The following is a 20,391-nucleotide window of genomic DNA, read 5'->3' as shown; positions in this document are numbered from 1 at the left end:
TGGTTTGGGGAACGTGGTTTTGGCCTTTTGTTTTTTAATTTATTTTTTGGATATGTTATCTGAATTATTTCTTGTTTGTATGCTATCAGGTTCCTGGAAGGTGACGTGAAAGATCATTGTGCAGCAGCAGTCTTGACTTCTGGAACAATTGCCATTTGGGATTTACTTCTCGGTCACTGCACTGCCCTCCTCCCACCTATCTCTGACCAAAACTGGTCTTTTGTGAAATGGTCAGGTACAGACTCTCATTTGTTGGCTGGACAAAAAGATGGAAATATATTTGTATATCATTACTCATAAGTTAGGGTAAAGCAGAAACACAATTTTCTGTATATATTTGGCCTCTTAGTATTTTTTGGAGTTTTAAATATAAAGGAGAATATCTGAATGACATTTAAAATAATTACTTGTATATGTCCAGACAGACTTATTTTTTATTCTGAACCATTGATCTTGGATGTACATTTATGTTTACTTTGAGAAAAAGGGCTTTAGGTTAATTTTTGTAATTCCTCACATTTGCACATGTGCTTTTAAAGGTGTACATAAAGTTTCAAATGGCAATAAATACTTATTTTTATACATTCTGCTTGGCATATTATTGTTTCCCATTATTTCAAGATCACTTTAAGAAGCAAGAACTAATTATTGTACAACTAGGATATTTAATCAATAGCATTTGCCCAGTAAGTATAAATTTCAGTTCAGTTAACTTACTACACTAATACGCAATATACTTTTTGTGCTATTTGTAATACTTTATTTTTACATACATACTAAAATAATATGAAACCTATTAAAATATCCTAATTTAGGAATACTCTTATTCTTTTTCATTCTTTCATGTATCCTTCATGGCAGTGGTGCATTATCACTAGAGTCACTTTTTTTTGAGACAGAGCCTCACCCTGTCACCCAGGCTGGTGTGCAGTGGCATGATCTTGACTTACTGCAACCTCTGCCTCCCAGGTTCAAGAGATTCTCCTGCCTCAGCCTCCCAAGTAACTGGGATTACAGGTGCCCACTACCACACCCAGCTAATTTTTGTATTTTTAGTAGAGACAGGGTCTCACCATGTTGGTGAGAGGGTCTCTCAGGTTGGTCTTGAACTCCTGACCTCAAGTGATCCACCTGCCTTGGCCTCCCAAAGTGCTGGGATTACAGGTGTGAGCCACTGCCACTCTGACACCCAGGCTGGAGTGCAGTGGGGCAATCATAGCTCACTATAGCCTCAAACTCCTGGACTCAAGCAATCCTCTTGCCTCAGCCTCCTGAGTAACTGGAACTACAGGTGCACTTCACCATGGCCAGCTAATTTTTCTGTTTTTTAAGAGACAGGATCTCACTATGTTGCCCAGGCTGACACTGAACTCCTGGCCTCAGGCTACCCTCCTGCTTCATCCTCCTGAGTAGCTATAGAGTCACTTTTGAGTCAATAACACAGCTTTACTGAGTACATCACCTTCACCTTTGCCTAAGTGATTTGAGAGAATTTTTTTTTTTTTTTTTAACCAAGACAGAGTCTTGCTCTGTCACCCAGGCTGGAGTGCAGTGGCATGATCTCAGCTCACTGCAACCTCTACCTCCTGGGTTCAAGCAATTCTCTTGGCTCAGCCTCCAGAGTAGCTGGGATTACAGGCACGTGTCACCATGCCTAGCTAATTTTTGCATTTTGAGTAGAGATGGGGTTTTACCATGTTGGCCAGGCTAGTCTCGAATGCCTGATCTTGTGATCCACCCACCTCTGCCTCCCAAAGTGCTGAGATTACAGGTACGAGCCACTGTGCCCAGAAAGGAATTGTTAAAGTACCAATCTGTTGTGATCATTGGAAATTTTTTTTTTGAGACAAAGTCTTGCTCTGTCACCCAGGCTGGAGTGCAGTGGTACAATCTCAGCCCACTGCAACCTCCATTTCCTGGGTTCAAATGATTATCCTGCCTCAGCCTCTTGGGTAGCTGGGACTACAGACATGTGCCACGACAACCGGCTAATTTTTGTATTTTTAGTAGAGATGGGGTTTCACCATGTTGGCCAGGCTGGTCTCGAACTCCTGACCTCAGGTGATCTGCCTGCCTCAGCCTCCCAAAGTGCTGGAATTAGTGGCGTGAGCTACCGCACTCAGCTGATCATTGGAAATTTTATCCCAAGCTATAAGTTTTAATTTGCCTAACATTCTTAGAATATATTTTTTATTTTATTAAAAAAATTTTTTGGCCAGGTGCAGTGGCTCATGCCTGTAATCCCAGTAGTTTGGTAGGCTGAGCCCAGAGGATCACCTGAGGTCAGGAGTTTGAGACCAGCCTGGCCAACATGGTGAAACCCCATCTCTACTAAAAATACAAAATTAGCCAGGCATGGTGGCATGGGCCTACAATCCCAGCTACTTGGAAGGCTGAAGCAGGAGAATCACTTGAACCTGGGAGGCAGAGTTTGCAGTGAGCTGAAATGGCGCCATTGCACTCCAGCCTGGTCAAAGAGTGAGACTAGGTCTCAAAAGAAAAAATATATATACATATATACATATATATTAGACAGAATATAAGACAGAGTCTAAAAAACAAGAGTCAAGTCACCCAGGCTGGAGTGCAATGGTGTAGTCTCGACTCACCGCAACCTCCGCCTGCTCCCGCTTCAGCCTCCGGAATAGCTGGGACTACAGGCGCCCGCCACCACACCCGGCTAATTTTTGTATTTTTAGTTGAGATGAGGTTTCACTATGTTGGCCAGACTGGTCTCAAACTCCTGACCTTGTTATCCGCTCGCCTCAGCCTCCCAAAATGCTGGGATTACAGGCGTGAGCCACCGTGCCCAGCCTAGATAAATGTTAATACCTGTGGAAGAATCATGGAATCAAAACCTTTTTCTCTTTTTTTAATCTTTTCTGTAATATAAACGAAATCTTGGTGTGTTGGCCAGGTTGGTCTTGAACTCCTGAGCTCAAGCAGTCCTGCCGCCTTGGCCTCGCAAAGTGCTAGGATTAAAGGCGTGAGCCACCGCGCCCGGCTCCTAACGTTTAAATAGATGTATTTCAGAACTTTCAGAGAAAAAGTGATAGCTTTCTCGTGTCAATGAGCAGTGTTTGGGGAAAGACGCGGCATCTGCACAGCTTAATTCTGGCACCAAGCCGATGTTCGCCTACGAACATGGATGGGCTCTCAGGGCGCAGCGCCTCCAGGAGCCGCCAGGGGCCGCTACTGTCGGCGATGCCCGACAGCGCCGCTCTGTGCGTTGCCTGCGCGCTGCGGGATAGGAGCCCTGGGCCGGAGGCGGCGACGCAGTGCATCCTGGGTCGGCGTAGCCATGGCGTCTCGTGTCCTTTCCTCTTGTGTCCGCCGCCTGCCTGCGGCCTTCGCGCCGCTGCCCCGGGTCTGCATGCTGGCCGCCGCCCAGCATTTCAGCACCGCTTTGTGCTCCGCGGGGACCCGGACGAGGCCCGGGCCCTCGCAGCCGGCCTTGGTGCTCGCGCAGGTGACTCGCTGTGACTTTGCTGGGGATTGTCAGGGGTCAGGGATCGGCCCCGGTGGAAGTGGAGGTCGGGCACCCCGGCCGCGCCAGCTGCAGGCGGGGGTGACCGGGGGGCAGCCGGGTTGCTCCCAGTCCCGCTGCCTAACGGTGTTTAGTTGATCCCTGTCGGGAGACTGGGTGACCTCGTAGTAACGAGCAAGAGCAGAGACTGGAGTCCAGCACCTCTGGGTTCCAGTGCTGGCTGCCGCTTACAAAAACTTCGGACGAGTCTTCTATCCTCGCTCACATCTGCAAAATTGGGATCCTGGTCTCTACCTTGCGGAGTAGCAATGAGGATTAGATCAGTTCATGCGGGTAAAGCACCTCCTGCGGTCTCAAAATAGTGGTCACCGTGTTGTAGTGGTAACAGCAAGCAAAGAGGCAGCCACACTGGCTACAGTAGCCTTCTCTAGAGCAGTTCTCTCCCTGCAGTTATGTCCTTACTTTTCCTTGCGGCCACTTTTTGCCTGTGTCCAGGACTCCTGGAAGTAATTCTAGAAAGCAAGTACAGGTGTTGTTTAAACAATAAGGATTTGAATTGCGCGTGTTCACTTATAAGGAGATTTTTTCAACCAAACACGGCCAGTATTTACGGGATGTGCGGCCGCGCATGTAAGGAGGGCTAGCTCTTCCTATCAACGGATTCTGCAAGGCTGACTGCAGGACGTGAGTGTGTGAGGATTTGGGTATAGTCAGGGGTTCTGGAACCAATTCCCTGCGTTAATACCAAGGAACGACTGCACCTTGTAGTACATAGCTTAAGCTAGTGAAATCTGCATGAGGCTGAAACGCCAGGAGGCAGTGATTTTCAAACCTGGCTGCACATTCAAATTACCTGGATAACTTAAAAAAAAAAATGCTTGCCCCTCCCTCTTCCTCCTGAATTATTCCTCTGGGATGAGGCCCTGGCACGGCTTTTGCTGTTGTCATCGCCATCGTCGTTGTTGTTTTTGAGACGGAGTCTCAATCTGTCGCCCAGGCTGTAGTGGAGTGGCACGATCTCGGCTCACTGCAGCCTCGGCTTCCCGGGTTCAAGCGATTATCCTGCCTCAGCCATCTCAGCAGCTGGGACTACAGGCACCCACCACCACGCCTGGCTAGTTTTTATATTTTTAGTAGACACGGAATTTCACCATATTGGCCAGGCTGGTCTCGAACTCCTGATCTTGTGATCCGCCCACCTCGGCCTCCCAAAGTGCTGGGATTACAGGCATGAGCCACTGCACCCGGCTTGTTGTCTAAATTCTCCAGGTGATTCTGAAGTCCAATTAAGAAAAAATAACCATCTTAAGGTAGGATAGACTCCCAAGGTCAGGTTATGAAACCCCTTTTCAAAGTCATGGACTTCAGACAATAGTGGTTTCAACCTTGACTGCATGTTAGTGTGAAAAATAAGTGTGTCTGGCCAGGCACGGTGGCTCATGCCTGTAATCCCAGGACTTTGGGAGGCTGAAGTGGGTGGATCGCTTGAGACCAGCCTGGGCAACATGGTGGAACCCCGTCTCTACAAAAATACAGAAATTAGCCGAGCATGGTGTCGCATGCCTCCTGACTAGTCCCAGCTACTCGGGAGGCTAAGGTGGGAGGATTGCTTGAACCCAGGAGGCAGAGGTTTTAGGGAGCCAATATTGTGCTACTGCACTCCAGCCTGGGAGGCAGATCATCTTAAACAAATAAATAAATAATCCAGCCCAGGCCAAATGGACAGAATCTAGAGTTGAATAATAGGTGACTATTTTTAGAAGTCATCAGGTGTTTCTTTTGTGAAGTCAGTGTTGATATTCACTGATAGTTTAATGGATTAATTCATTGGACATTGCACTATTGGCTGTATCGAAAGATTAAAAGTGTCACCTTGAAATCAAGAGTTAAAAAAGCAGTAGGTAGGCCGGGCATGGTGGCGCATGCCTGTAATCTCAGCATTTTGGGAGGCCAAGGCGAGTGGATCATGAGGTTAAGAGATCGAAACCATCCTGGCTCACATGGTGAAACCCTGTCTCTACTGAAAATACAAAAATTAGCTGGGCATGATGGCGCATGCCTGTAGTCCCAGCTACTTGGGAGGCTAAGGCAGGAGAACTGCTTGATGTTGGGAGGTAAAGGTTGCTATGAGCTGAGATCACGCCACTGCACTTTAGACTGGGCGACAGAGCGAGACTCTGTCTCAAAAAAAAAAAAAAAAAAGAAAAAGAAAAGGCAGTAGGTAGAATTGATGATTGTCTGGTTCCTAAGATTGATACCAACTTCAGGCTAAAATGTGAAGTGATTGTCCTTGTTCTCACAGCATTGATTCTCGTTGTTGATTGGGTTAAAATACAGATTCTGATTCAGGTCTGGGAAGGGGTCAGAGAGTTTCCACTTCCAGTGGGCTTCCAGAAGATCCTGCTGCTGGTGTTCCTTGGACCATGCTTTGAATAGCAACGAGCTCAGAAATGTTCCACTGTGGCTGCTTGGCTTGCATATACAGCAGAGGAATCATTTTATTTATATTTACAAAGTGGTTTTGACTAAGTTCATTCAAAGATATTGATGGCCAGCTATGTGCCAGGACTTATACTAGCTGTTGAGAGATGCAGAGATGAACACAAAAGAAAGACATTAGCTTACATCTTTATTGAACACTTTGCAGCCTTTATGTCCAACTTGCCGGCTCCTTCTCTGCTGCTGTCTTCTTCGCTAAGCTGTTGTGACACTGTTCTCCCTTGGTTGGTTTGTCCCCCTACCTTGTTGGCACTTTGCCTTTCAGGCTGGAGTGCAGTGACATGATCATGGCTCACTACAGCCTTGACCTCCTGAACTCAAGTGGTCCTCCCGCCTCAGCCTCCTGAATAACTGGGACTAGAGGCATGAGCCGCCATGCCTGGCTAATTTTTTGATGTCTGTCTTTTTTTGTAAAGACAGGATCTCCTTATGTTGCCTAAGCTAGTTGTGAACTCTTGGGCTTAAGTGATCCTCCTGCCTCAGCTTCCCAAGTGCTGGGATTACAGGCATGAGCCATCACACCTGGCGTGCCTAACTCTTAAATGTTGGTAGGCTCCAGAGTTCTTTTACCACACACGCTCCTTGGACTGCCTCTTCACTCTTGGTTTCTGTTATTGCTGTATATCCCAGACCTCCACCTCTAGCCCTTGTTCATCTCATTTGGACTATTGCTCATGCTACCTGTTCCCTGCTGTGAAATTTCCCCTCCTCACATTCATCCGCTATGCCATCTCCAGAGCAACTAGTTACTCATTTACACCCTTTTTCCCAAAAGGAGCTAAGGCAGCTTTCTTGAGTATAAAAATACCAGATGATATAAAATAGAATGTAGGAGGGGGAAAAAAAAAAAAAAGGGGGCAGTGACCTAAAATACAGCCTGGAAGTCTTATACTTGATCCAGGCAGGCATTGAATCTACACTGTCCAGCAGCTGGAGCACAGAGAGAATTTCCAGCAGTTCTGTGGGGTATGGTACCCATATGAAGACAGCACTTGTGCAAAAAAAAAGCTAGCTATTCCAGAACTGGGACCAGGACCAGACTGATAATGAATGACTGTGATGGACTCAGGGCTGTGCTCTGTCCATGTCATTCATCTCCCATTAAGACAAAGTCCCAGGCCGTTCCCATGGCCCTTAAGGCCCTTCCTCCTAGCCTCGGAGCCTGTCATCTGTGTACCATCTCCTAACATGAGCTAATGTCTTCTTACCTAGAAAAGCACTGCACTTTCATGCCTTGCCTTATTTCCTTTTCTTTTTTTCTTTCTTTTTTTTGGAGACAAGGTTTCTGTCACCCAGACTGGAGTGCAGTGGCACGATCACATATCTGCAGCTTTGAAATCCTGGACTCATAGAGGCATGCACCACCACACCCGGCTAACTTTTGTATTTTTAGTAGAGATAGGGCTTCACCGTGTTGGCCAGGCTGGTCTCAAACTGCTGGCCTCAAGTGATTGGCCCACCTTGGCTTCCCAAAGTGCTGGGATTACAGGTGTGAGATACCACACCTGGCCTAATATCTGTTCTTTTTGCAAGATTAATGTTTCTTATATAGAGGTTATACTGGTTTGGTTCCCTGGGCAGTGTTTATTACGATTTTTCATAGACCTTTGTAAGTGTCAGGGACCTGAGCCCTAACAAGCAGTCCCACTTTCAATGGTAAATGCCTTAAGAACGCCAAGCCTTGGACTTAAAATCAACTTCAGGAGGTAAACAGACCAACTTAGATTAGGGATTCCTGTACTGAGCAAAACTGCCAGATACCTGTTTTGTTTTCTCTTGTTCTGCATGGTACCTTCCACAACATTAAACCCCCTGACCTGTGATTGCAGCTCATTCCACATTTGTTGAATGAAATCTGGTCAAGACCCTAATACCTAGTTAAACACTGAGCCAACTAATACCAGAGATAACGTGACATATTGTTCTAACATGGCAGAGGCTAGAAGGGCTCATGGTCTGGCTGGTGGCCATGAGGCAAGCCTCTCTGGAAGAGAAATAGATTGGAATGTAATGACTGTAGTGGCCAGCTTTCTTTGTCCTGGCTGAAGTCAAGGAGATAACTGCTGGAGCCAAACTAGACTTTTCTGGTGTATGGTCCTCAGTTTGAATTGCCTTTGGGTTTACCATGACAGCTCTTTCCTTGTGGGTTATTTTGACTTGGGTCTGCCAATTAAAGGTGGCAGCACCCTATAGAGGCCTCAGGATGCTGAAGATGCCATGAGAAGACATAGGCATTTCTGCAGGCACTAGACAATTTTAGTGGCAGTTTGTGTCACAGAGCAGGATGAATGTCCAGAGCCTGAGGGTTGAACCCAGGAGGCAGAGGGGCCAGTCCTGACTCCCAGGAAGGAGGCATAAGATGCTGCTGAACTGTTAGGGCTTCTGTGACTACCAAGCTCTGCAACTTGGTGTGTCCTAATGGCCACAATTAGAATCAGATGATGTGGGTTCCCTAAAGCCCCAAAAGTTTTGTGAAAGTTACCTATAGGTTTGTGCACTGATTTAGAGGCATTTTCGGTTCAATGACAGTGTTTCCTTCCTGCTTTCTCTCCAGGTTCCAGGTAGAATTACACAGTTGTGCCGCCAGTATTGCGAAGCGCCCCCTTTGACATTAGAGGGCATCCAGGACCGTGTTCTTTACGTATTGAAACTCTATGACAAGATTGACCCAGAGAAGGTAACTGATGGTTTGAATTTTTTTCTTTAGAGTATTAATTCACATGGTACAAAATGCAAAGGGAAAGATACTCAGTAAAAATCTCCCTGGCTCCCAGCCACCCAGGCCCATTCTGGAAGACAGCCAGCACTACCAGTTTCATGTGCGTTTCCAGAAATACTCAATGCATATATTAAGAAGTATACACACATGTGTATATTATATGTGGGTATGTCTCACCCTTTTTAAAAATACAAGTGGGGCCGGGCGTGGTGGCTCACGCCTATAATCAATCACAGCACTTTGGGAGGCCGCGGCGGGTGGATCACAAGGTCAGGAGTTCAAGACCAACTGGCCAAGATGGTGAAACCCTGTCTCTACTAAAAATACAAAAATTAGCCGGGCATGGTGGTGTGTACCTGTAATCCCAGCTACCAAGGAGGCTGAGACAGGAGAATTACTTGAACCCAGGAGGTGGAGGTTGCAGTGAGCCGAGGTTGTGCCAGTGCACTACAGCCTAGGCAATAGAGTGAGACTCTTGTCTCAAAAAAAAAAAAAAAAACCCACAGGTGGCAGTATAGTGTAAATGATCCTTGCATTTTTAACTTGGAATTTTTCTGATATGGTAGGTTTTTAAAATTTTCTTCTTTAAAAATTGAATCTGGCCGGGTGCGATGGCTCACGCTTGTAATCCCAGCACTTTGGGAAGCCAGGGCTGGCGGATCACCTGAGGCCTGGAGTTTAAGACCAGCCTGGCCAACATGGTGAAACCCCGTCTCTACTAAAAATACAAAAATTAGCTGGGCATGGTGGCAGGCGCTTGTAATCCCAGCTGCTGAGGAGACTGAGGCAGGAGAATTGCTTAAACCTGGGAGGTGGAGGTTGCAGTGAGCCAAGATCACGCCATTGTACTTCAGCTTGGGTGACAGAGTGAAACTGTCTAACAACAATAACAAAAAACTGAATCCGTTGTGTAGGTAGGGTAGTTTGTTTTTGATATGGGATTTTGAAGAATCATTCCTGGTGATCCTGAGGTCTAAATTAAAGGCAGGGTGATAGTAAACACTTTGTAACATGAAGCTGCCTGCATTTTATAATAGTCTGCTATTTTTGAGGCAGGCCACCGTGTGGGGTCTAGGCCTTAGTTGTCAGTAAGGCAGCAAAAATACCCAAACTTCTTCTGATGTCATTCAGAACAATGATCAGAGATCTCAGTAAAACATACAGTTTGGGCTGGGCGTGGTGGCTCACGCCTGTAATCCCAGCACTTTGGGAGGCTGAGGAGGGTGGATCATCTGAGGTCAGGAGTTCAGGACCAGCCTGGCCAAAAAACCCCGTCTGTCCTAAAAATACAAAAAAATTAGCTGGGCATGGTGGCATGTGCCTGTAATCCCAGCTACTCAGCAGGCTGAGGCACAAGAATCACTTAAACCCGGGAGGCCAAGGTTGCAATGAGCCAAGATCGTGCCATTGCACTCCAGCCTGGGACAGAGCAAGACTCTGTCTTAATAAAAACAAACAAAAAAAATCCATATTCAGTGAAATCCTTCATTAGCTATGTATATATTGTTCACCACTTCAAAACGAAGTTGAGTAAGATAAAGCAAACCATGTAGTACCAGCACAGGTTACGTATATAATGGCACTTATGGCTTCTGTTTATTTAAAAAAAATTGGATATCGTGATTACGTGGCATTGTACCACCCTGTTACCTTGGGAAGCAAATGCTTTCATGGGCTAAATTGTGTGTTTGGTGCTCCTTTCTTGCAGCTTTCCGTAAATTCTCATTTTATGAAAGACCTGGGCTTAGACAGTTTGGACCAAGTGGAGATTATCATGGCCATGGAAGACGAATTTGGTAATGCACGCAGGCTCAGTCTCGTATCTACATACTGTGATTTTTGATTTAGGTGGATTAAACTGAAAGAAATGCTGGGAGTCTGAATTGGAATTAGAATTAAGTATTAATAGAAACAGTAGCATCCACTGCCCTACCCACACACCTTCCTGCCCACTTACCATCAGGTGAAGTAAGCCTTAGGGATGGTACATTTATTCAGAAAGCACTTAGCACAAGCCCAGCAGAGTGCCCAGTGTGCTGCCAAGAGCCAAATGACCAGAGATGGCTCCAGGGGACTGAGTCCAGGGCAAAAGCCTCCCCGGAACACCTGCTGATGACACATCAGCCCCTCATGAGCTTGGGTAACACAAGCCAGATAGAAGTAATGAGGTGTGCCTGGACAAGAGATGGACCCAGAGCCCTCTGGCCTTGGTCTCCTATCATGGCTTACATGCACACTCCAAGTTTGGGACTGTGTGTTGTGCAAGTGAGACCCTATAAGGCTCCCTGGCTGTTTCTGGATGAATTGGTTGAATAGGAGATCAAGGGACTTCCATGCTGTTCTGCAGAGCAGGGCCTAGTTAACATTCCTCACAGATGGTGCTGACTAGGATGGAATCCTTTGCCTAGTGCTTAAGAGTACCAGGTCTAGAAATGAGCTTAGTTAGGTATGAGCCTGGATAAGTAACTATCTCTCAAAGCCTGTTTCCTCAGCTGTAAAGTGGGGGTGATCATAGTAGGAACCCCAGGATTTGAATTGCTGGGGAATTAGAGGTTATGTGTAAAATGCTCAGCACAGTGTTTGGCCCAAAGTAAGCTAACTATCTAAACCCAGCCATTTATAAAAAACCAACCATCATAAAAAAAAATGCATGTGTGACACATGTTACAACACAGTGAACCTTGAGAATGTGCTGAGTGAAAGAAGCCAGACACAGAGTTATATACCATTTACATGAAATCTCAGAAAGAGGCAGATCCAGAGACAGAAAGTAGACTAGTGGTTGCCAGGGGTAGGGAGGATGGGGAGTGACTGCTGATGGGCACTGGGTTTCTTTTCGGGTGATGAAATGTTCTAGAGTTAGACAATGGTGATGGTTGCACAATGTTGTGAACATACTAAAAACTACATATATATATATATATATACACACACAAGGAGGAATTTTCTATTATGTGAATTCTATCTCAAACAAACAAACATACCTCTGAAACATGGTACCCAACCTGTATGCACACTGTCTAGAACCTAACTGGCCCACAAGCTAAATGGGATTCAAGGTTGCTGAATTTTTTTATATACTTGTAGGTGTTGTAGAAGGGTCAGGTACTTTCAGTTCTAAAGGATTTTTTTTTTAACTCTCTCACATTGTATATTTTTCTTTTAGGGTTTGAAATTCCTGATTTGGATGCGGAAAAGTTAATGTGTCCACAAGAAATTGTAGATTACATTGCAGATAAGAAGGATGTATATGAATAAAGTATCAGGTAAATAATTAGACTTATAAAAATGGTGTTCACCCATAGATTTAATCTGTCGGTGGTTCTTCAATAAAGGAAACTCAAGAAGAAATAGAAAATGGAAATGCTTGACAGAGATTTTTCACTACTTAGAAAATGCAAGCCCTTTTCTGTTGTCTGCCACTCAAAGGGGCCCAGCCCTGGTGGTGATCTTTATCTTTGAGAGGTTGAGAGCTGTCATTCCTAGACAGGACTCCCTTGATTGTCAGCTCTCCTAACAAAAGCAGAGTCTTATACAAAGTACTGAGCAGGGTAACCTGGAAACCTCTGTCTCCCTCAATTACTCACCCAAGGCAAGCCCAGCCTGCTGGGTAAGACACTGAGGTGACCTGGCTCTTAGGCAAGAGAGGCCTCACAGATAAGAGGATGGACTTTGAAGTCAGAGACATCCAAGTTTATTCCCAGCTCTGGCACACTCTGTTTAAGTCTGGTGGTCTCAGGTAGGCTGCTTAGCTCTGTAAGCCTGTTTCCTCATATATAATCTGGGGGTAATGATAGGGCCTACCTGGGGCTTTTGTGAAGGCAAAATTGAAGAGAGTATGTATATAGCTTAATACAATGATGTAAAGAAGCCTCTCAGTAAATAATAGCTCTTGTTACTTAGGTTCTAGAATAATCAGTTAAGACTTTTTGAATTAAAACATTGTGTTAGCATCTTTAGCTTTTAGTGACTGCTTTTTTTTTTTTTTTTTTTTTTTTTTTTAAGATGGAATCTTGTTCTGTTGCCCAGGCTGGAGCACAGCGGCATGATCTTGGTTCACTGCAACCTCTGCCTCCTGGGTTCAAGCAGTTCTCCTGCCTCAGCCTCCTGAATAGCTGGGATTACAGGCGTGTACCACCACACCCAGCTAATTTTTGTATTTTTAGTAAAAATGGGGTTTCACCATGTTGGCAAGGCTGGTCTTGAACTTCTGACCTCAGATGATCTGCCCATCTTGGCCTCCCAAAGTGCTGAGATTACAGGCATGAGCCACTGCGGTCAGCCAGATGCTGCATTTTTAGCACCTGAAAGATGTCACTTACCATTAGTAAGAATACACCAAAAATAACATTGAACTTCCTTTGTCTTTTCCAGACCCTTTAGCTTTGTTGAGAGAGGACACAGATGATATTGATGAATGTCTGGCAGTGAGGACACAGTTCGGCATTATTGCTGGCTCTGACAGAGTAATTCTGAGGGACTTGTATTTAAATTGTGTAAGTGTTTTTCTCTTTGAAAATAAATCTATAAAACCAACATTTTCCTCAGTCTTCAGTTTTTCAGTGATGTCTATAAAGTGCTTTTTTGTATTGCCATTGCTTAATATCTGTAAAGGCCTATCTCATTTGTCATTGGTATTCATGCATGTCAAAAACAGTGGCTTCTCCAGCAGTGTACTTGAAGTAAGGCTGTCTCCCCACCTTTGTGTCAGGAGTAAATACATTCATGGAAAAGGACTTTTTGTTTCAAAAAAATTTTTTTTAGTTTTCATTAGCTTATTATCAGATGTGTCAGCTGATGTCAGCATGTTGGACTACTTTTTCATCCCTGTCCTAAAGATCCCTTTCCAAATGAATAGAATTTAACAGTTCTGGAGAATGGAGGCTCTCTTTCCTCCTGGAAGGTCAGTTTGACATTGTGTCCCTTTGTCACACATCAATATCAGTTCCGCCCCTTTTACTCTTAGCACTGTGTCGATTCCTTGGGGTTGATGTAAATAACATGTACGAATTGCCTAGCTCTTGATGAGGTTTAGTTTGAGAGTTACATCAAAATAATTGCTCTCTTACTGATATTTCTAGTATTGGGAGGGAAGAGGAACCAAAGGCCTGTAGTAAGCCTGTAGTAAGAAGTGCCTTCAAGGCAGAGGAACTGAGATGAGGGGCCCTCAGCCAGAAGAGAATCCAATGGCTGAGGGATGAGGTGGTTGCAGGATGGGAGTCAGCTCTGGGATTCAGTCCACACTCACATCTGCTTCCCTTCCTGCATGTACCAATAGGCTGGTTCCTTCTGGGTTGCTCTAGAGTTATTCCAGGCATGTTAGACAGACATATATATATTTTTTAGCATTTAGGTTCAAGGGTACATGTGCAGGTTTGTTACAGGTAAATTGTGTGTCATGGGGTTTGGTGTACAGATTATCACCCAGGTAATAAGTATAGTACCCAATGGGTTTTTTGAGATGGAGTTTCACTCTTGTTGCCCAGGTGGAATGCAGTGGCATAATCTCAGTTCAGTGCAACCCTCACCTCCCAAGTCCAAGTGACTCTCCTGCCTCAGCCTCCCGAATAGCTGAGATGAGATTACAGCACCCACCACCACGCCCAGCTGATTTTTTGTATTTTTAGTTGATGATAACAGGGTTTCACCATGTTGGCCAGGCTGATCTTGAACTCCTAACCTCAGGTGATCCGCCCATCTCATCCTCCCAAAGTGCTGGGATTTCAGGCATGAGCCACAGCGCCCAGCCCCGATGGGTATTTTTTGGATCCTCATCCTCTGCCCACCCTCCAGTAAGCCCCAGTGCCTACTGTTCCCTTCTGCCATTTTTTTTTTTTTTTTTTTAGACGGAGTTTCGCTCTTGTTACCCAGACTGGAGTGCAATGGCGCCATCTCGGCTCACTGCAACCTCTGCCTCCTGGGTTCAGGCAATTCTCCTGCCTCAGCCTCCTGAGTAGCTGGGATTACAGGCACGAGCCACCATGCCCAGCTAATTTTTTGTATTTTTAGTAGAGATGGGGTTTCACCATGTTGATCAGGATGGTCTCGATCTCTTGACCTCATGATCCACCTGCCTCGGCCTCCCAAAGTGCTGGGATTACAGGCGTGAGCCACCGCGCCCGGCCCCTGCCATGTTTACTCAATGTTTTGCTCCCACTTACAAGTGAGAACATGGTATTTGGTTTTCTGTTCCTGTGTTCATTTAGGATATAGCTGCATCCATGTTGCTGCAAAGGACATGATCTCATTCTTGTTTATAGCTGCATAGTATTCCATGGGGGTGTGTGGGCGTGTGTGTGCATGCAAGAGCATGCATGTACACATTTTCTTTTTTTTTTTTTCTTTTTGAGACGGAGCCTTGCTTTGCTGCCAGGCAGGAGTGCAGTGGCATGATCTCAGCTCACTGCAACCTCCACCTCCCAGGTTCAAGCGATTCTCCTGCCTCAGCCTCCTGAGTAGCTGGATTACAGGTGTCTGCCACCACGCCCAGATAACTGTTTTTTATTTTTAGTAGAGATGGGGTTTCGGGGTTTCACCATGTTGGCCAGGCTGGTTTCAAACTCCTGACCTCAAGTGATCCGCCTGCCTCGGTCTCCTGAAGTGCTAGGATTACAGGCGAGAGCCACTGTGCCCAGCCTACACACTTTTTTTTTTTTTTCTTTTGAGACGGAGTTTCGCTCTTGTTACCCAGGCTGGAGTGCAATGGCGCGATCTCGGCTCACCACACTTTTTTTTTTAAATCCACTTTATAGTTGATGGGCATTTAGGTTGATTCCATGTCTTTGCTATTGTGAATAGTGCTGCAGTGAACATAGGCATCCATGTGCCTTTATAGAATGTATAGAATGATTTATATTCCTTTATGTATACCCCTTAATAGGATTGCTGGGTCAAATGCAGACCTCTTTTTCTTTTGAGACATTCACTCTCTTACCCAGTCTGAGTGCAGTGGCACGATCATGGTTCACCGCAGCCTCCTCAACCTCTCAAGCTTAGGCCGTCCTCCTGCCTCAGCCTCCCAAGTAGGCACACCACTGCTAATTTTTAAAGTTATTTGTAGAGATGGGATCTCACTGTGTTACCCAGACTGGTCTCGGACTCCTGGGCTCAAAAGATCCTGCTGCCTCCACTTCCCAAAGTGCTGGGATTACAGGTGTGAGGTCCTGGGCCCAGTAATAGAAATATACTAAAACTAATACTATTTATAGTAATAGAAAGCATATTCTTTTCAGTCATAAAAATCATACATTGTTACACTAGGCCTTTCTTCTTTTTTTCAATACTTAGCAACGTATCTTGGAAAACTGCCAAATTGGAGGATAAGGCAAGTGTTTTTTACAACTGCATTTACTTAACAATAGCTTGAGGCCAGGCATGGTGACTCACACCTGTAATCCCAGCACTTTGGGAGTGGGTCAGATCACCTGAGGTCAGGAGTTCGAGACCAGCCTGATCAACACGAAGAAACCCGTCTTTAAAAAAAAAAAAAGCTTGAGCACTTACTAGGCACTGGTGATCCAATAGGGAATAAACAGGCTGTGTGTCATTCCTTTGATTGGGACGTCTGTAGTTTAACACTGGGGGTATTTTGGTGATAGTCCCCAAGTTGTTCTATTTCAAATCCCATGGCAGCTGTACATTTTGCCAGAAAAAGCGTCTGTGATTGTGTCTGCCTAAGATCACAAAGTCTGACTGTACTGCCACTTGAGTGCCTGCTTTGCTACTATCTTCACAGACGCCTGCAGTGAAACGGCCCATTCACATTATCCAGTAGCCACTGTAAGCCCCAAAGCAGCCAGAATGAGGGAGGACATTTATTGGATCTCACACACACACAGATCATTCATCCCCAAGGCCATTTAGGGTCTGGTTGTTCAAACAAAAGCAAAAGCCTTTCTGTTCTTTCTGCTCTAAGAGCTTATCAGAATGTTCTTTTTTTTTTTTTTTTTTGAGACGGGAGTTTCACTCTTGTTGCCCAGGCTGGAGTGCAATGGCACAATCTTGGCTCACTGCAACCTCCGCCTCCCGGGTTCAAGTGATTCTCCTGCCTCAGCCTCCTTAGTAGCTGGGATTACAGACATGGGCCACCACGCCTGGCTAATTTTGTATTTTTTTTAGTAGGACAAGGTTTCACTATGTTGGTCAGCCTGGTTTCGAACTACTGACCCCAGGTGATCTGCCCACCTTGGCCTCCCAAAGTGCTGGGATTACAGGCGTGAGCCACTGCACCCAGCCAAAATGTTCTTTTGAGACTTCTGTGCCACTATAGGTAGGCAGCAAACTGGCCAAATGTAGCATTAAGCATGTGTGAATTCAAGAACAGGGTAAATGGAATTGTATGCATATGGTGTTTAATAGCTGCTGAAAACACCTCTGAGGATCTGTGCCTCTGTTGTACACCATTCCCACTGGGAAAGGGTGGCTTGTGAAGCCTGTCATGACCTGGTCCTAGCCCTATCTCCAGCCATCCTCACCATATCTCCAGTGGAGCTGCTTCAGTCTTCTCACTGTGTCCCCCAAAAAGCGAGTGCATTCGCTCCACACACAATGAAGTACCCACTCTGTGTTAAGCATTCCTGGAGCCTGAGTACAGTTTCACACCATAGAGTTAGTTAGTCTGTCTCCCATCTCCAGGAACTCACCATCTTGTAAGGGAGACCGGTACAACCCAGGCAGAGGTATCACACTCAGCATCACCAATGACACAACAAGCCAACCACCTATGCTGCCCCTGATGGGAAGCAACGAGCTTGTGTCACCTCTGAGGCACCCTCGATAAACTCATTTAACTTGAATCTGATTATGAGGAAACAAATCCAGAGAGTGGGAGAGTTTATAAGGCCTGGACTTTGTAAAGAGTCATGGGAGGCCCAGCACAGTGGATCATGCCTGTTTTGTTAATCCCAACATTTTCATTTGAGGCCAGGAGTTTGATACCAGCCAGGGCAATATCGTGAGACCCTGTCTCTACAAAAAAACTTAAAAAATTGCTGAGTGTGGTGTCACATGCCTATAGCCCCAGCTAGTCCCATATTTGGAGGCTGGGATAAAGAGAGATGGACGGGCAAGAGATTCTGGGAATAAAATGGCAGAACCTGGGAGGCTGAGTGGGAGGATCATTGGAGCCAGGGAATTAGAGGCTGCAGTGAGCTATGATTGCACCATGGCACTGCAGCCGATGCAACAAAGGGAGACCCTGTCTCTAAAGGAGTTGAAAAATAAATAGGCCGGGTACAGTGGCTCATGCCTATAATCCCAGCACTTTGAGAGGCCAACATGGGCAGATCATCTGAGGTCAGGAGTTCAAGACCAGTCTGGCCAACATGGTGAAACCTGGTGTCTACTAAAAATATAAAAATTAGCCAGGCATGGTGGCAGGTGCCTGTAATCCCAACCACTTGGGAGGCTGAGGCAGAAGAATTGCTTGATCCCAGGAGGCAGAGGTTGCAGTGGGCCAAGATCACAACACTGCACTCCAGCCTGGGCAACAGAGCAAGACTCTATCTCAAAATAAATCAATAAATAAAATAAATAGCAGAATCTGATCAGTTGTACCTAGGATACCTCTCAAGCTACCAGTACTGGGTGAGTTGTTGTCTAAAGCAGGGACCAGCTGAGGATGGGATTTGGTACATTGAATTTGAGGTGTGGAATACTCGAGCAGGCAACAGATAATAAGCAAGAGCTCAAGAAAAATGTCAGGCTTGGAGTCTGAGTGCTGGTGAGGCGCTTCCCCAGTGCTGGCTCCTTCCTGCTAAGTTCCCATTGAGGAGTCCCCTCACAGCACTCCTGGAAGTGGTTTAAGTGGGAATGATTGGCCCTCTGCTCCCTGGGATGCACACTTAAGTACTTAAGCCTAATGGGAATTCTACTTCTTCAGGGATGATTTGGTGCTGGGGCTGGGAAGCTAGGAGAACTGAGTGAAACACTTACCTATCACCTGATATTTATTAAGTGCATGTGTTACTTTTTTTTTTCCCTTCCTATTGATTTGCATGTTTTAATTTTTTAAGTGGTAGCCAGCTAATAAATAAAACCAATTAAACAAATTTAACTGACAAATTAACTTTATTAATATGCAAAGCTAATTAATAAAGCCAACAAACAAATGCCAAGGTTCAAAGTTTAAAAAAGCAGCTCACACCCAAGTCAGTGCCCTTTAAGACATACAGCAAAACCAAGGAAAGAAAAAACTTGAAAGCTAAATAAACAAAGCAGCTGGGTTCCTTCCTAACTTCTCAAGTGCAGACAAGTATCTAAGAGCACAGACTTTACCATCAGGCAAAGCTGGGTTCTGAATCATAGCTTTACTCAGTAACAAGGATGTGATGTTAGAACCTAAGATTTCCTCTAGTGGCTGAAGTGGGAGTGACAGGGGGGATGTGGTGTAGTGTTGACTATATAATGTACACAACATCCTTCACACTGTAAGATGTAAGGAAGGAGCTGATACCACAGGACCTGAATGTAGAGTGTTTGGACCAAGTACCTGGTGGACAGAGTGCCAGAGGTGAAGTCCACTCTTCGTTCCAGGGTTGGAGGCCTAGAGAAGCAGCATTCACAAGCACATAGCAAGAGGTCAAAACTCCCTGTTAGGTGGTCTCTTTACTTTTTTGAGATGGAGTTTCACTCTCGTTGCCCAGGCTGCAGTGCAATGGCACAATCTTGGCTCACTGCAACCTTCGCCTCCTGGGTTCAAGCGATTCTCCCGCCTCAGCCTGCTGAGTAGTTGGGATTACAGGCATGCGGCACCAGGCCTGGCTAATTTTATATTTTTAGTAGAGACGGGGTTTCACCATGTTGGACAGGCTGATAGTGAACTCCTAACCTCAGGTGATCCGCCCGCCTCAGCCTCCCAAAGTGCTGGCATTACGGGCGTGAGCTACTGCGCCCAGCCTAGGTGGTCTCTTAAAGCCACTCTGTTATCTATGGTATGGCATGGAGTATTTCCTGAAAGCCCAGGCTCACAATGAATGAAAGTAAACTAGCATGTCTTAGATGCTGATATGTGTTTGTGTTTATGGAGGGCAGGGTGACATGCTTATAAAAGGCTTATCTGGGGCCAAGAGTGGTGGCTTATGCCTCTCATCCCAGCACTTTGGGAGGTCAAGGCAGGTGGATCACTTGAACCCAGGAGTTTGAGACTAGCCTGGGCAACATGGCAAAACCCTGTCTCTATTAAAAAAAAAGAAAAATTAGCCAGGTGTGGTAGCACATGCCTATAGTCCCAGCCACTTGGGAGGCTTAGACAGGAGGATCACTTGAGCCCAGGGGGTTGAGGCTGCAGTAAGCCAAGATTGCACCACTGTACTACTGTACTCCAGCTTGGGCAATAGAGGAAGAACCTGTCTTTTACCGGAACTCTTGGGGGAAGAAATTCTCTTTTCCTTGGAGTTGCTAGTTTGGGAGACTAAGTTAACAGAACAAAGTAGAGCCCGGGCTTTGGTGGTCACGGACCTGACGACCTGACTTGAGCACCTGTGCTGGACCAGGTCTGACACTCTGGATCCTCCAGTCACATGAGCCAAGTGTCCCTACCTTAGTCATGTGAACTGGGTTTGTCACCAAGAACTAAGGCAGTCCTAAGCCATGGACCCATGGAGTTTCTTCAGTCTTAGGTATGGGAGCGGAGCCAGAGGGATCAGTGGATGAGAGAAATCTGCTCTCTGGGACGGGCAGCTTCCTA

General features: G+C 45.7%; 2 protein-coding genes across 3 annotated transcripts in view; both read left to right on the top strand.

Moving 5' to 3' along the window:
* PALB2 (partner and localizer of BRCA2) overlaps window positions 1–587 on the top strand; it is a 36,481-nt gene extending 35,894 nt beyond the window's left edge. For both annotated transcript variants that reach the window (XM_012464736.2, XM_012464737.3), the window contains exon 13: window positions 90–587. In XM_012464736.2, coding sequence (XP_012320159.2) covers window positions 90–300 — 211 coding nt within the window. In that variant the 3' untranslated portion in view covers window positions 301–587. The remainder of the gene's footprint in view (window positions 1–89) is intronic.
* Window positions 588–3,275: 2,688 nt separating this feature from the next.
* On the top strand, window positions 3,276–13,241 carry NDUFAB1 (NADH:ubiquinone oxidoreductase subunit AB1). The gene is made up of 5 exons (XM_012464735.3): window positions 3,276–3,469; window positions 8,541–8,663; window positions 10,414–10,501; window positions 11,872–11,971; window positions 13,080–13,241. Exons 1-4 carry the CDS (start codon window positions 3,302–3,304, stop codon window positions 11,961–11,963), a joined length of 471 nt encoding a protein of 156 aa, XP_012320158.2. The 5' UTR covers window positions 3,276–3,301; the 3' UTR covers window positions 11,964–11,971; window positions 13,080–13,241.
* Window positions 13,242–20,391: the final 7,150 nt, after the last annotated feature.

The sequence above is a fragment of the Aotus nancymaae genome, unplaced genomic scaffold (assembly GCF_030222135.1).
Source record: "Aotus nancymaae isolate 86718 unplaced genomic scaffold, 86718_ANA_hifiasm-v0.15.2.pri h1tg000049l, whole genome shotgun sequence".
Lineage (NCBI taxonomy): Eukaryota > Metazoa > Chordata > Mammalia > Primates > Aotidae > Aotus > Aotus nancymaae.
This window is presented reverse-complemented; position numbering and strand designations above follow the sequence as displayed.

Bases quoted from the DNA above. Each gene is read 5' to 3' on its own strand.
- NDUFAB1 (XM_012464735.3), top strand. From the start codon at position 3,302: ATGGCGTCTCGTGTCCTTTCCTCTTGTGTCCGCCGCCTGCCTGCGGCC. The intron at 3,470-8,540 runs GTGACTCGCTGT...CTTTCTCTCCAG, and splicing joins CGGCCTTGGTGCTCGCGCAG to GTTCCAGGTAGAATTACACA. The intron at 8,664-10,413 runs GTAACTGATGGT...CCTTTCTTGCAG, and splicing joins ACAAGATTGACCCAGAGAAG to CTTTCCGTAAATTCTCATTT.